This window comes from Musa acuminata, chromosome BXJ3-9 (genome assembly GCF_036884655.1).
Source record: "Musa acuminata AAA Group cultivar baxijiao chromosome BXJ3-9, Cavendish_Baxijiao_AAA, whole genome shotgun sequence".
Taxonomy (NCBI): domain Eukaryota; kingdom Viridiplantae; phylum Streptophyta; class Magnoliopsida; order Zingiberales; family Musaceae; genus Musa; species Musa acuminata.
Window position 1 is genome coordinate 11,399,131 of NC_088357.1, and position 15,916 is coordinate 11,415,046.

Here is a 15,916-nt window from a genome sequence, read left to right on the forward strand (position 1 = left end):
ATTTATAAAAATGAATCTTTAATCAAGATTTATAATTTATAGTTATGATTTCTTTTATATTTTCTGTATTTATTTATTTTTTTCCTCGTTCAGTAGATATTCATATATGAAACTTATTATATACTGAAATATCCATAAGCTAATTAAATTTATTTAAATATAAACTAATTAATTGATTCGGCATCCAATAGATTGTCAACTATTTTTGTATAAGACCATGAGATAAAGATGTAGAATTTGATCATGGAATCGCAAATATAATGGCCCCATCCTTCACGAAACAAGAGAACAACAAAACTCCTTCACAAAGATCAGTGTGGAATAACAAGCTCAAGTCCTTGTGGGGTCGAGACAGTTTGATCGACTTCCCACAAATGAATACAATAGAATACAACGTTTATTCTTTCCCCATTTCAGTATCACAGTTCATATAGATTAATAATCATAGTATAATACATCGAGGAAGATCTGGAGTTACTGTTCATTCCTGATGTCATTAGTCTCCGTGCTTTGTTGCCACCTTCGAGATTCGTCCTGAAGAGAATGCACAATTGCACCCAGAGTTCTCAAATTAGATAACCAGTTGATAGAGTTTGATAAAGAATCCTTAATATAAATTTTGAGAAGCTGCTAACCTTGATACAGACATAAATGTAGTGGACTTCGGGGTTTGATCTAAGAACTGCAGCAACAGAACTACCATCCTCATTTAATGGCAATGGAGTAATCAGCTCCCATGTCTTCTGCCCTGAACTCTTCTCTATTCTCTCTTCAATTGGAGGAACAAAGTGGCAGTGAGTGAGCGATAAAGATAATGGAGTTTTGTCCAACCATTACATGCAACATCAAACCTCAGATGCGGATAATGAAAGTGCTGTGTAAACTGTTGTGCTTAGCGGAATAACTACAGAAACAGGTCTTTAGGGAGGCATCATTGTTCATTATTCAGAGAACAGGGACATAATATTCACAAAACATTCTACAATCTTATATAGACCAAACAGAAGCAATATGTTTTATCGCATGCAAGATGAACCTCCAAAAGACTTATAAAACCTTGCATACAAATATATATACATCTGCATATTTAGACAAAGCAACATTAACATTACATGTTATTCTTCTCTCTGACCCACACCAGGATATCAAGGGAAAGGCCAAAGAATGTAGAAGAGTTGCAAGTCGCAAATAACATGTTCTTTAGCTACTTAAACCAAACAGCTTGGACCTGTGTTTTGAAGATAATTGCACCATGTTTATGCAAGAGATTCTCAAATAGAAATGTTCGAGATGGATTCCGAAGCCATACGTTCGCTTCATGGTGCCAATCCCTTTTTACCCAGAGTCAACTCACATATCCAACTGAGGTGCCTTCTAGAATTTATCAAGAAGCGCATAGCTCATTGTCATCATCTGTCTTCACTTCGTGTTGTGTTGCGGGTGGCCCTTTTAATCTTGATCTTAGTAATTGGAATCTTCAAACTATAGTTATGCTTTTCAGAATCTAACATCTAGATCAGTGATTTAAAAAGCGCTAGGTGCCAAAAGGCGCCAAGGTCCAAAAATGCCCGAGGCGCTAGACGCTCGCTCGAGCGAAGCGAGACGCTAAAATATAAAAATATATAATATAATTAATAAATATAATTATTTAAAATTTTAAATATAAATATACTATTAAATTAAGAAAATCTAAGATACAAAATCACAATGTCACATTAACAAAAAGTTTCAAAATTCAAAACAATAAAATTTTACATCAAAATAAAAATTAACAACATTAAAATCAAAATAATATATTATTAATCTATTAACAGTATTGAAAATTAATCATTTCAAAATTCAAATAAACTTAATATTAAGAGTATACTGTATACTGAGCCTGACGGAGAAACGAGGAAGCAGCGACAGCGGGAAAGGGAGCGGGAGGCGCGAGCAGCGGGAGGGCTCGCGGGAGTCGCGAGCAACGAGAAGGCTCGCGGGAGGGCTCGCAGGAGGTGCGAGCAGCGGGAGGGCTCGCGGGAGTCGCGAGCAGCGGGAAGGCTCGCGGGAGGCGCGAGCAGCTGGAGAGCTCACGGGAGGCGCGAGCAACGGGAGGGCTCGCGGGAGTCGCGAGCAGCGGGAAGGCTCGCGGGAGGCGCGAGCAGCTGGAGGGCTCACGGGAGGCGCGAGCAGCGGGAGCAGGAGCGACGAGCAGCGAGATTGGGAGCGGCAGCGGCAGCGGGTTAGGGTTGGGTAAGGGTTATATCAGTTTAGTTGGTTCGATTGAACCAACTAACAACCGAACCAGGACCGAACCAGACCTAAAATCCTGGTTCGGTCACTTGGTTTACCCAGGCGCTCGCCCGAAGCACCCAGCGCCTAGGCTCGGGCGAGCGCCCAGGCGGTGCTTGTTTGAAGCGCGCCGCCTGGGACATTAGCGAGGCGCTCGGGCCTCGCCTCGCCTCGGCGGCGCTCGGGCGCCTCTTTCAATCACTGATCTAGATACATTCTAGTAATGTGACACAAACTCCTCCATTAGCTATATTACACCAATTTTTATTTTTGTATAATGCAAATAATATCTGATTCCATAAAATCTCATGCCACTTTAGTTTTATCCTCATTAAGGCTGCATTAGGAACAAGCAGTACCCATCTGTCCTAACTGGTTCGGTGAGCAATCCTAACCCAACAGTCATCTCACATATTATCAGTCCAAGTTACACCAGCAACAGTCCATCAACAGCATATCAACATGCTTGAAAGCCAAGAACCTATCCATCTAAAGTTTGCAAATCTTTTCATTCTCTTACCATCCACATATAAGAGACTGGCATCTCAAATCACTGGCATAGTGGATCACCAAACTCATATCTCATAGTCAGACATCTATATTCAGCCAGATGTCTTTCACCAGCAAATTTGGTTCAGAGCATCCTCTCAAAGTTCCACAACATCAGTTCCAAAGTCAAAATCAGACCACCTAAGAGACTATTATGTGAAAATAAATTGCACAAATAGCTAAGCTTCCTTGTTATGAATGAGTCGCCTAGGTCGAAGACTAGAAGGAAACTGCAAACAGTAAATGCACATTGTGTTTCATCCTTTTTTATTACTTCCACCCTTCCAGTTTATCATTTTGTTTTCATAGTTACATCATAGCATCACTGCATGTCGAAGTTTCTACAACAACACAGAAAGGGTGGTCATATTGTTTTTTGCTTTTTTTCCCTATCCTCTATACTCTAAAACGCAAATATCATCTGTAGCATAACTTAGAAGTGAAATAAATTGCATGGAAAATGTGAAGACCAGGGCAAAACTACTTTGATTAGACTAATCATTGTATTAAAATTTTGAGGAGTCCAATAGCTCCCACACGGATACTCTCAGGTTAGCTTATGGACCTTCAAGCTAACATGGTATAACATCATATTATATAATTTGGTTGCTTTCTAGATAAGATTCTATATTTCACAGGAAATTGACAAAAAATAATATGCTTTGATGTCAACATTTTGTTGCTATACACATAAAACATTGGTATGATCGTGTGTATTAGATCCACTTATCAAAGGTTGAGGGTTAGGAATATCATCCGACATATTTTCAAAGGTGTTGGCTAGCCTAACTGGTAGAGTTTGATAGATCATCACAAGGTCGTAAGCTCGAATACCGCCTTCACCACTTACCCTTTGCAATATATATGTGCGTGTGTGTATACACATATGTACACACACACACACACACACACACACACACACACACACACATATACACATATATATTATTACCATAAAAACATTGTAACATTTAAAAAAAAATACATTTGACTCAGTTTCTTTTCTGGGTTCATTTAGGCCATGATTTCTCTTTCTTCCATAGCCAAAAAAACTCCATCTTTCAATATACTTTAGATCACAATTTTGTTTTCTACCATTACAAAAAGAAATCCATCCATTGGTTGTCTCCTTTATATTTCACCATTAGTGGTATGTTCTTATCCATAAATATCAAGATTGACAAGGAGATACACCATCAAGATTACTGTGTTAACACTCATAGAGACATTCAACTGGCATTCACTTTAAGTGATTTCTTTTCCTGGTCACCTTCTACCATTTTTCTCAAGAACAATAATTTTCATTCACATTTTAAACCATCAGGCAATATTCTCCTATCCCATGACACTCAACAACAGGTGTCAAGATGTGTTCAGTAGACTGGATGTGCTGCTCACTTTACAAGCCTGGTTGGCTCATAAATAAAGCGGATTCTCAGACATAGGACGATGACATTCTAGACCCACTTCCCTTTGTTGCTTCTCTTTTCTCCTTTTGCTCTTTCTTTCTTATATAGGTTTGCATCATAGGAAAGTACTAAAGCAGATATAGTAGTTCTAAAGTATAAAAGGACACAACCATGCTAAAAGAAATCATAGCAGAAACAAATTAAAACTAACGCTAACTTACCTATTACATGCATGTTTATAGTCCATAATTCTATGTCCCTTAACAAACTCAATCGATAACTTGGATCTCCATAAGTGATCTGCATCAACCAAATAAGAGTTAGATAAAACAATAAAAGACATACTTTCTTTCCCTAAATGCAACGCAAATAATCACTGTAAAGCTCCAAGCTTAAAAATCCAGGAAGTAAATACCAGGATATATACTCCTTTATCCTTGAGGACCCTGGCAGAGATTGAGATACATAGACAGTTAATAGTTTTAAAAAATGTGAATTTTCTTTCATATAATTAAGGAATACTCTTGCCTGCCAACCTCCTGCAGCATCTTGGTTGCATTTAGTAATGCATTATGTCCACACTACAAGACAACAAACACCTTTTGGTATCAGCATATTAAATGAGAAGAACCTGAGTTATGAGAGACTCACCATAAGAGAGTCAAGAGTTCCTGCAAGCACAAAGTAACTTAAAGTTAACCTGCCACTTAATTTCACAAAAAAAATGTGATCAATACTGGAATCAAACTAATAAATAAATTTAAGAACGAAAAGATTTGTACTAGAATAATCTGTCAAAGGAAAACTCGACCACAAAACTGAGCATCGAATGAGTACCTTTATCAATAACAGCATCAAACGAACTAGATTGGAAAGGATCCATATCTCGTACATCCATCTTGATATCTGTGAATATGGTCAAGAAACAAACATAAAAAGTACAAGATTTTGCCTACATAATGACATCGAAAAGAATAACAAATAATGCTAAGAATAACATCGCCAGTCCAGAAATTAAAGGGAGAAATCCATGAAGGCAGATAAGCACAAAATAAAACTTGTATTAGTTCGGGGATACACTTGAGCCCTGGTTTATCCATATGCTTCTTTTGCATAGCTTCTATCACGATGGATGATACATCTATGTTGACAACATCCTGGTAACCGTCATCGACCATGCTCTCACCTAGCGCTGTTGAACTTTGAATATTAGCCAAGACAACCAACTAATCATAAATGAAAATGTAAACTATAAATATATATAAACCATGGTATGTGCCACTACAAATTCATCGAGAGTATCTGATGCATCTACGACGGTTAATCACTGAAAGAGAATGCAGAAACAACCAGTTTTCTAAAGTGGTTGGGCTGCAAAGCTTGCTTTGGTGGCTAAACTCCATTCACAATCTAAAATTAAGCTTTCTTCAAATTGATTTATTATGTAATATCCACACGTCGTATTAGATATTTCAAGAATTTACCTAATATTGAAAAAATGAAGAGCTTGCACTTGGCATCAGCGTTCTATTATCAATATAAATGACATAAATATGGATTATTCATCAGCTCCAAGGCACTTAAGCTTCCCAAAGTAATACTACACATCCACATCAGTGACCTTCTGGTGGCTATCAATGGGGCAAACATCAAGAATAGAAGGTATAATAGCACCTTATCTAGGCTGTTCAATGTATAATAAAGGAGCGACTCTCCCTCACACCCATACCCAATTCAGGCCAAGATTCGAAAAAGAACACAAGGCATTCTTCCAATCCTCAAAAGACAAGACACAGGCATTCAAGATTGGAGTTGATCCGGAAAAGGATAACGAAACATCCATCAAGAGAACAAGCTGTTTCGGAGGCGAATCAGCTCGAATCGCTCGGGGGAAGCGGAAAAAGAAAACGGGGACGGAGGGAGAGAAGACCCGAGTTGCCGCAGCCGACGAGGAGGAGGCGGTGGGAGCGACGGAGGTAGAGGTCGAAGAGCGGGGCCAGGCTTTGGTACTTCTGGTACCAATCGAACGGCTCCGGGTATTGCCGGTACCTCTGGTCCCAGTAGGAGGGCTCGCCGTAGTCGTGCTTCGTCGCAGTGCCCAGCGTCATCGCTTCCTTCCTTCCTTTCCTCCCTCTCCTCCGGCTGCAGCTTCCTCACCTGGGCGAGTGGCACCGCTTGCGGCGACCTCCAAAGCCGGCAGATCAGCCCAAAAGAAGCCCACTGGAGCTGCTGTGGCTTCCGCTGACACTGAGAAAAAATGGTGAGGGAATTCTTCCTAAGAAAATAATAATTATTAGGCTATATTACAAAATTTCTAAATATACAATTTCTTATTTATTACGTTAAAAAATATTAATTTATTAATAATATCATAAAAATATGTTTTAGATAATTCATCGAAAGAGGATGATAGACTGAAGCAGATTCGTTGATTGAATCAAAGTATAACAAATATAAGAGCACTTTTATTTCTTTCTTATTATAGTGACCCTTTACCCTTAGTAGATTTGGTTGAGGAGATAAAAGATCAGCAATAAAATAATATACTCAAAACTCCACATAAGATTTATTTTTGTTTTTTATTTATATCAATCGAGAAAATTAAATTTTTTACTATCAAAATATCAAGACCTAATATGTAATTAATTATATGAACAAGTGCTAATTATCTAGACTACCCTTTCTACTTAATACATAATCTAAATTCTAATCTTAATTCACTAAAATGTTTGAATTTAATTAAGCCCTTATCAAGTAGATAGAATTTAATTAAGAGTATGTTTTGAAACACATTTGAAATATGCATTAAGGTCCGGTGTACATTTCAAACATGAATTAGTGTTCGATGCTACCTTAGGATAATAGCATTAGCATTTTAGCATTTGCGAGATGCTAATATATTTTTAAAATATTATAAATTTATCTAAAATTATCAAAATGATTTAGTGAAAAATTAACGTGATTGATATTTTTTATAAGGTATTATTTTTTATTTTTAAAAATTATTTGATATTTTATTTATATGATTATATTTTCATTTATTATATATCTGGACTTATAAAGCTTTTTATAAGATTACATATGTTCATTTTATTTATTTACTAATTAATTAATTAATTAATTAATTAATTATATTTTATTTTTGAATAAATATTTAAAATATTATAAGGGTAAATTTATCACAAAATATTTAGTGGACATTTAAAATATAATTTTACCAAGTAATATTTACGTTAATATTAAAAATATAATTTAAAATTTATGGCACGAATCATACTACAAATGTGAATTGATGTTTAATATATTTTTTTCAAATCATATTTGGCTTGGATGCTACATTAAAAATACTCAAATCTCTGATAATATTAGCATTTTAGCATTTATCAAATGTTAATATATTTTTTAAATTTTAAAAATACCCTATGATTTTATTTAAAATTAGAAGATTGTCAAAATGATTTAGTGAGAAATCAATATGATTTATATTTTTTATAAGGTAAAATTTTATTTTTTATTTTTAATATTTTTTAATATTTATTATATGACTGTATTTATTTTTTATTATATATCTGGCCCATATAATTTTTTTATAAGATTACCTTATTTATTTATTTAATTTACTTATCAATTTAAATAAAAGTATATATTTACTTTTGAATAAATATTAAAATTATTAAAAAGATAAATTTATCATAAAATATTTAAAAGACTTCTGAAATATAATTTTACTAAGTAGCACTTTCATCAATATATATATTTAAAATATAGTTTTCATCTATTGTTTATGAAGCATTTCACTTAGATTCACTCAAATATATTTCTAAACACAGCCTATTTATACATTGAAATAATATTTTTAATATTGGGACATGTTTTGCGATTAATTCTATATATGAATGCACTATAAACCTCTTAGCAAAAACTGACAAAGACACACAAAGTGTTACTTTGCTTCCGCACTGAGCGCCCAGTTGACTTTCCTGACACGGAAGCTGATGCTTTGTGTTGACACTTCCACCACTCCCGAGATCGGATCCTCTCCTGTACAATACGGCGTAACGGAGGACGAGAGCCATTGAGATCATTTGAGATGCGTGCGATGACCGAATAGATGGTGCGGATCTCGTGCGGCGAATCCAGTACACCTGCAGCATCGTAGAGAATCCCAAGGGCGGAAGCTTTTCTTTTCGTTAAGTCCACGGTCAACGTGTTGCTCGTGACAGTGAGCACCCACCCCAGCCCAGCCACCATTTCCCATGATGCATGTCGTAGTAACACTTCCCCATCGACAGTGCCGGCCGCATCAGCCGGCGATCCACGATGTTGACTACAAAGTCTTCTTCCAGATGGTTCAAGAAAAGAAAGAAAACAAAAATATGAAAGATATTAGTGCTTTATAAATAGAGTCCTAAATCAGCCTCCTTTTTTTATCTGATAATTATGCTGGCTTTAATTTTATTTTGCAGATAGTAGTAACATGCATCTTTGATTTTTTAAAGAAAAATATAATTAATTTATGTTTCGTGTAAGAATGCATGCCAACTGTAGATTCTTCTTAGTTGGCAAGGCCTGATCTCGGTAGATACTATACCTCCTCCTCCTCTGTCTTTTGCATCCATCCACACACACCACCTTAATATTATTTTGATCCGTAGTGGAGGTAATTAACATTGTTCATCAGCTAGTCAGCGGTTGACCACAACCCCCCAACGCAAATATCGCCGCCGTTGCAGGCTCGGTCAAACGATGGCACGCTCGAGGTCGCTATATATACACACCCACGAGATCATGGCATTCACTCGTCCTCCCAAACCATGCCTTCTCTTCGTTCCCGTAACTCGTGGCCTCTCGCGCTGCCTTCCTTCTTCTACCTACTCGCGTCTTCCTTGCTCTCTTGTACTGCTCAGTCCGCGGAGGCCGGCTGCGGCCCTTACGGCCACGGCGTCTCGTCGATCGTCTCCGAGGAGCTCTACCACTCCATCTTCCTGCACAAGGACGACAGTGCATGCCCGGCCAACGGGTTCTACCCCTACGCCGCCTTCGTCCGCGCTGCAAGTAGTTTCCCCAGGTTCGGAAGGACCGGCGACTTGGACACCCGCAAGAGAGAGGTTGCTGCTTTCCTTGCTCAGATCTCCCATGAGACCACCGGTACGTTCAAACCTTAGCATGCATATAAATATGCTTGTCGACTGCAGCAGGCGAGATGTGTGAATGATGCAGGAGGATGGGCTACAGCGCCGGACGGACCTTATGCATGGGGGTTGTGCTTCAAGGAGGAGATAAACCCACAGAGCAACTACTGTGACTCCACCAACAAGAAGTGGCCATGCTACCCTGGCAAGTCCTACCATGGCAGAGGTCCCATCCAGCTCTCTTGGTAAAACTAGATTAACCTCTTCTGTATGGTAAATGTTTAAAGAGGATTGCTATTTATTTTAATTATATTCGGCAGGAATTATAATTATGGGCCGGCAGGGAAGGCTCTGGGCTTTGATGGGCTGAAGAATCCGGAAACAGTGGCCGACAATTCGGAGATAGCGTTCAAGACGGCCATTTGGTTTTGGATGACGGAGCAGAAACCCAAGCCATCGTGCCATGACGTCATGGTCGGCCGGTATAGGCCGACGGCGGCCGACGTCCGAGCCAATCGCACCGTCGGATTTGGGCTCGTTACCAACATCATCAACGGGGGGCTCGAGTGTGGGGTGCCAGGCGATAGTCGTGTCGCCGATCGAATTGGGTTCTACAAGAGATACGCCCAATTGTTCGACGTCGACGTTGGCCCCAACGTTGACTGTGCTTATCAAAAGCCCTTTTAACTTAGTCGATGATCTCAGCTTGCTATTTAACTTAATAAATGAGATGAAGTCTATTTAAACACATTGGAGAGGCGTATTATGAGATTACTTGCCATTGCCACTCAACAAATGAGTTCTGAAATAAAAGAAGAAAAAAAATCATCTTAAGACTGTTGAGTGAATGTTGTATTTCTTCTATTCAAAATAACTTGATTGAAAGAAAAATTAAATTTATGTCAAATAAATAAAAAATTAAATTAAAATTTTTCATTAAATAAAAAAGACCTATTTATATAAATTCATAATGGTAAAAAGATATATCTTTAAAAAAAATATTTATTAAAAGTAATATTTTTTAATTTATTTAAAAATACTTTTATCCTATCGTTTTCAATGACAACAGAGGAACGATAGTGATGGGCACATGTGAAGCATACAAATCGACAGATAAGGGCTGTATGCAGTGGCCCAGTGCCATTATTACAAGTGGCAGATAACGATAGCTCACCAAAACAGATGCTGTGGACATTGATGAGATCCTGTTTAGGTGAAGCAGCACTGCAAGCTCTCGTGCTAAAGAGTCAAGCTGGAGGTTCCATCCCCATTATTACATCTCTAAAATAATGCATAAAGGCACAGATGCAGCTGTTGCTTTATTGTCGACAAACAATTACACCACTAACGTGCAACAATCAACAGACAAGAAGACTCTCAATAAGAATTCTCAAGAAGAACACAACAATAGTGCACAGATCATATATTACAGAAGAAAGAAGAAGAGCCCAAGTTGCAGCACCATCTCCACTACCAATCCCCTGCAAAACCAAGCGTTCATTCATTCCACTGAAATCTCATATGTAACAGCGATCTCTCTCACTCTCTATAGAGGATATTTTATGGAAAGAAAGAGAGAGAGAGAGAGAGAGAGAGAGAGAGAGAGAGAGAGAGAGAGAATAAAAAAGCTCATATGATTACCTGATTCTTCTTGTTTTCATGTAGAGAAATGAATTATTTGGTGATGGCATAGATGGCATAGATGATCCCGGGGATGTAGCCGAGGATCGTCAGCAACAGGCACAGCCAAAACTCCACCTGCCACCGTCAAGAAGGCCAAACAAAAACAATTCTTTCTCACTTATGTTCGTAGAAAGGCCAATACGGTAAGCGAGAGAGAGAGAGTGATACCGCTGAAGAGATGGTGAGAGACAAAGATGAGTATACCTTGCAGCCAAACTTGAGGAAGACTCCAAGAGGAGGAAGGATGATGGCCACCAGTATATCTATGCAAGTGGCTGTCCCCATGTTAGACCTCTCGAGCTAACCTTCTCCTCTTCTTTTCCTGAAGAAAGAGAGATGATAGAGAGAGCTCAACAAGGAGCTATGGATTATATAGAGTCCAATGCAGGTAAGAACCGGAAGCTTCAGCACTTAGTTTATAGACAGCTAGCCTCGTGCTCAACGTGTGCGCAGTGCTGGCTGGCGATGAGTCGCGTGCAGAGTATCAAAGTGGATCGATCCCACGTATCATCATGTCATGAGAGAGCGGGAGAAGGTGAGGAAGGTTTGGGTAGGCGACTCACCCTCATCCCTTTCTTCGCCGGACCTCCTTGCCGTAAGCCTTTGACTCGAACGCTTCGTCTTATCCGCCACCACGATACCTCCACGTCGGATGGTTCGGTCCTCGTTAGAGTTCCACACGTCTTCCTCCTCCAACCTGAGAAGTTGCGTTCAAACTCTTGAATTGTTTGATTGGATACGGTCTCATGCGCCATTCAACTCGATTTGAAATGTAAACATTAACGATCATAAGGATCGTTGGACATCAAATCTGATATATGTTAGGAGAGTGAGACTCATCTGAATCTTTGTCTTTGTCTTCCCTTCTTTCTCTTTAGATATTTTTACTACCCAAAGCATTTCAATTTAGATACTGAGATCTTCTAATAATACTAAAACTATCGGTTGTAGGACGAGAGTTGTTCATTTTGACCAAACTATCGAATGAATATTTTTCTAACATAATGGTAGATATAGGGAAACTTAATCCAACATCAATTAATATCAATCACACGAGAAAATGTTGTGTTAGTTTGGCAAGTCCTACCTAGTTCCACATCAGAAAAATCAAGTTTATTATCTCCTACTACAATTATAAATAAGGACTTGGGCTTTGAAACCAGAGGTACTACAAGAAAAATCTAATTGTTTACTTTGTGTTTAATTTTTATTAAGTCCATACTTAGTTAAAATAGTTTAGGTTTATAGTTTCAAGTGTTTGATGACCTAGGAATATTTTCCTAAAGTATTTGTAATTATCCTCCTCCGTCCGTAGACATAAATTTTTGCTCCTCCTCCGTCCGTAGACGTAGATTAATTAATCGAACCATGTAAATATGATGTCCTTGTCTCTTTTATTTTTTTTACTTTATTATCTTTATTGAGTTGTCAAATTATCCTTCGATAAATTTTCTGGTATCAACTCTAGCAGGATGGCCTACTTTTGTATGTAGTAGAATGATATTTCTTGTCTTAAGTTATCAAATTACCCTTTGATAAATTTTCTGAACCAACTCTAGCGGGATGACCTACTTTTGTATGTAGTAGAGTGACATTTCTTGTGAAACCTTCACGATTTTCTTATCATCTTAAACTTTTGCTATATTTTCTTAATCACATCTGTTTTCCAAGTATGTGATAGGAGCTTCTACCACTCCATCTAAAACTCTGAACGTCGAAAGGTCATCTCGAGATCAAAATTCATCTTTACCATTTGTCTTTGTGTAAAAAAAAAAGAAAAAAAAGGGGAAATTTCCTATCTCATATGTATAGATTTATTCTGCTGGATGAACATATTTGGAAATGATTTTTATAAGGAACCCAAGATCATGCAATTCTGATCTAATATTTATTAGATTCAAATAATTTAATAGAAATAGTGAATCAGTCAGTATTTAAAGTTTGAAGCTTTCTTTTGCTAAGGTTGGCAAGTTGATTAAAAGTAGAACAATTAAGGTGGGTTTGATGTGAGATGTTGTCTAGAGTTAATGATGGCTGTTTGGACTTGTACATAAAGCTATGAACAAAATGATTATTGAAAGGTAGAGTTTTTTTTCGCCTGAGATAGCTAACATCTCCTAAGCTTTTCTCATTATTATTATTATTATCTTTCATATATCAAATAATTTTTGAATTATAGCATTATAGTGAATACAACAATCTTGATGGATTCAAAAATAACATTCTTAGCGAATAACGTTTCGATGGATTCCTTTCAGGTTATGTTGTGATAGTCCATAGTGCTTATAAATTTGTAGCTTCTCAAGCAAAAACTAATTCATGGGCTCACTCTGATAGAATTCTTGGCCTAATTCTCAAAAGTAGATAATAGTATGTTTTCCATGATCTTATATCACAAATTTTGATCCAATTTGAATTTTTCGCTTGAGAGATAATCTAATGACAAGCGAGACTCGATCGAAGGATTTGATAGATCAAAAACTACTTTTCGTTCTCTTTCGGTTAATCATGGATGTGACTGAATTTATCTTTCTTATACTTAAAGTTCAATGAAAATATAAATGATTTTGGATCAGAAGCATTCATGTTATCAGTTTTTGATTGATTTCAAAGATGCACAACGTCGAAGAATTCCAATAGAAATGAAAGAATTCATTGATTTTAATTAGAACAGGCAGGAGAGTATAGAAATTCATTTGCAAGCAATAGAAAAAAAAAAACTCTACTCTTAGAATTTTAGAGTGACAGCAAGAAGTAATATCAATGATCAATCAGAGGAAAACAAATACTTTCCAATCAAGAAAGAGAGACCCAAAGGAGGCAGCATTTAGGAGCATCACGCAGAACGCATCTCCACTCCTTTGCTTGTTTCTTACGATTGCATCACCCTTGTGTTGGTCTTTTACTTCAGGAACAAGGTAGGCTGGGTGGTGTTAATTCTTTCATGTTCTAATTGTGCTCTCCACCTCTCTCGCCTTACACATTCTTTCTCTCAAAATGAATGTTCATGAATCCTTCTCTCTTCTTCTCTTTTCCTTCTCTCTCTTGTTTGGACTTGTGCCAGAGGAGAAAGAGCATCAGTCACCTTCGGTGGCCAATCTGTACTTCTAAGCAAAGCAAGTTATATGTCAGTTTCTGCTTCCTTGCCCATAACAAGTCATACATAAGTGATGCTTCATGTGAGAAGAATGTTGTCAATGAGAGGTCGAAAAGAGGCGATCACCTTTTTTTTTTCTTTTTGCTTCCAAGGCAGCCTGATACGAATAATTTAATCTTCCATCAATCAAATATTTTATAAGGACTTGATAAATGCATTACTACTAATCTAAGTTTAAATAGTAAGCTCACGTCAAGATGTAAAACCATCACTAGATCGATCTTATGTGTATCATGATTTGATCATCAGATTATATTAATACTTGACGAGGAGGATATCCTAAGAGGATAAGTGATATGAATGAACAAATTAGATTATAATTTTGTCAAAGACCCTTTGGAGGATCAATGAGAAGAGATAAAACTAAAAAGATGAAAGAAACCTTAATTTATTTATTGGAAGGCATTTGGAAGGAGCAGGCTGGTCAAAACTTGGTCAAGATTCCATGAATACAAGAAGAGCCTAAAATAGTCAATCTGATTCAAATAAGTCCACATCATGAACAGAAAATCCAACGTTGAGAGAAGGGTGATTTTTAGCCCATTTTGAAAAATAAAATTCATTCAGTCATATTGGACCATATTAAGAATTGTGGACTTATTCATGAATAATTATTCAAATCAATTCAATTCAATGTAGATTCATGAGTGATCTACATTCATGTATTAGGAATATAAATATTATTTAATATATTTAATGGATTCATTTCTTTTGTACTTGGCCTTTGTACTATATAAATAAGGCTAACTCTCTTTATAAGGAATGCAATTCAGAAGTGTATTCAACTTTCAACACCGGTGAGTATTTTATTTTTAAGTTCTTATATGAATTTTGGAACTTATCAAGCCTTTCTGCTTGTGGCGTTCAAAATCCAAAAATTTTTGTTTTTCCGTTTAACTTATTAAGCTTTTAGTTTGTGACATTTTAAGAGAATCAAAGTGTTATTCTGATTACTTCATCAAATTTTCATTGATAAAGTAATTAGAATGGTTTCTCTAACTTCAATCTTGAATGATCCGTCTTGTATCATAGCTCTTTAGCTTATGGTTGCTAAGTTGAAGATTTCCATCAATAAGTTAAAAAAAAAAAATCTCATCTTCTACAAAGCCATGACTCCCCTAAACCACAAATCTTGTGCCAACATTATGTGATCCCTAATCCAGTTTCTATATCACTACTTTCAATTGATTAGTCTTGCACTGTACAAGAACCACCTGTATCCTAACAAGTGGATCAAGAAAGCTGTTGCATTCTCAGGACTTATACTAGAAGAAAGCAGTTCTTAGTGTCAATTTACTGCTTGTATTGATGCTCGTGAATCCTGCTCCCATAGAAAATGGAGTACTCCAGTGTCCAGATAGATCCACTGGTTGTCAAAGCCAAGAGTAAAATGCTCAGTTCCATTCTTCCAAGAGCGAGAGCGAGAGAGGAAGAAGCAAAAGTGAATACCAATTGCCTGAATGCACTACAAAGCAATCTTCTTTTCTGTTGCTGTGGCAGTCTTGTGTGATAAAATTGCTCCGAGTGTTGGGGTGTCTTCAGATACTCCCCAACGAGGAAAAGAAACCAATGGCTTCAGCTGCATGTTGCTTTTCCCTGTTGCAGTCTTGCATGATAAGATTGCTTCACCTGTTGCCTCTCTTTACATGCTTCCTATACATGGAGAAACAAATGTCTTTGTCTAACCAAACTTGCTGCCTGAACAGAGTCAAGCA

General features: G+C 37.2%; 3 protein-coding genes across 3 annotated transcripts; 1 reads left to right on the forward strand and 2 right to left on the reverse strand.

Moving 5' to 3' along the window:
- Positions 1-236: 236 nt before the first annotated feature.
- LOC135648989 (uncharacterized) lies at positions 237-6,494 on the reverse strand. Its single transcript, XM_065167055.1, has 9 exons — positions 6,160-6,494; positions 5,308-5,421; positions 5,067-5,135; positions 4,881-4,900; positions 4,758-4,810; positions 4,645-4,675; positions 4,451-4,529; positions 636-769; positions 237-534 (listed from the first exon to the last, which is right to left on the reverse strand). The coding sequence occupies exons 1-9, from the start codon at positions 6,335-6,337 to the stop codon at positions 475-477; spliced, it is 738 nt and encodes a 245-aa protein (XP_065023127.1). The 5' UTR covers positions 6,338-6,494; the 3' UTR covers positions 237-474.
- Positions 6,495-9,017: 2,523 nt separating this feature from the next.
- Positions 9,018-10,109, forward strand: LOC103998105 (chitinase 10). Its single transcript, XM_009419500.3, has 3 exons — positions 9,018-9,377; positions 9,450-9,606; positions 9,682-10,109. Exons 1-3 carry the CDS (start codon positions 9,044-9,046, stop codon positions 10,046-10,048), a joined length of 858 nt encoding a protein of 285 aa, XP_009417775.2. The 5' UTR covers positions 9,018-9,043; the 3' UTR covers positions 10,049-10,109.
- Positions 10,110-10,648: 539 nt separating this feature from the next.
- LOC103998106 (hydrophobic protein LTI6B) lies at positions 10,649-11,435 on the reverse strand. Its single transcript, XM_009419501.3, has 3 exons — positions 11,249-11,435; positions 11,003-11,119; positions 10,649-10,842 (listed from the first exon to the last, which is right to left on the reverse strand). Exons 1-2 carry the CDS (start codon positions 11,327-11,329, stop codon positions 11,036-11,038), a joined length of 165 nt encoding a protein of 54 aa, XP_009417776.1. The 5' UTR covers positions 11,330-11,435; the 3' UTR covers positions 10,649-10,842; positions 11,003-11,035.
- Positions 11,436-15,916: the final 4,481 nt, after the last annotated feature.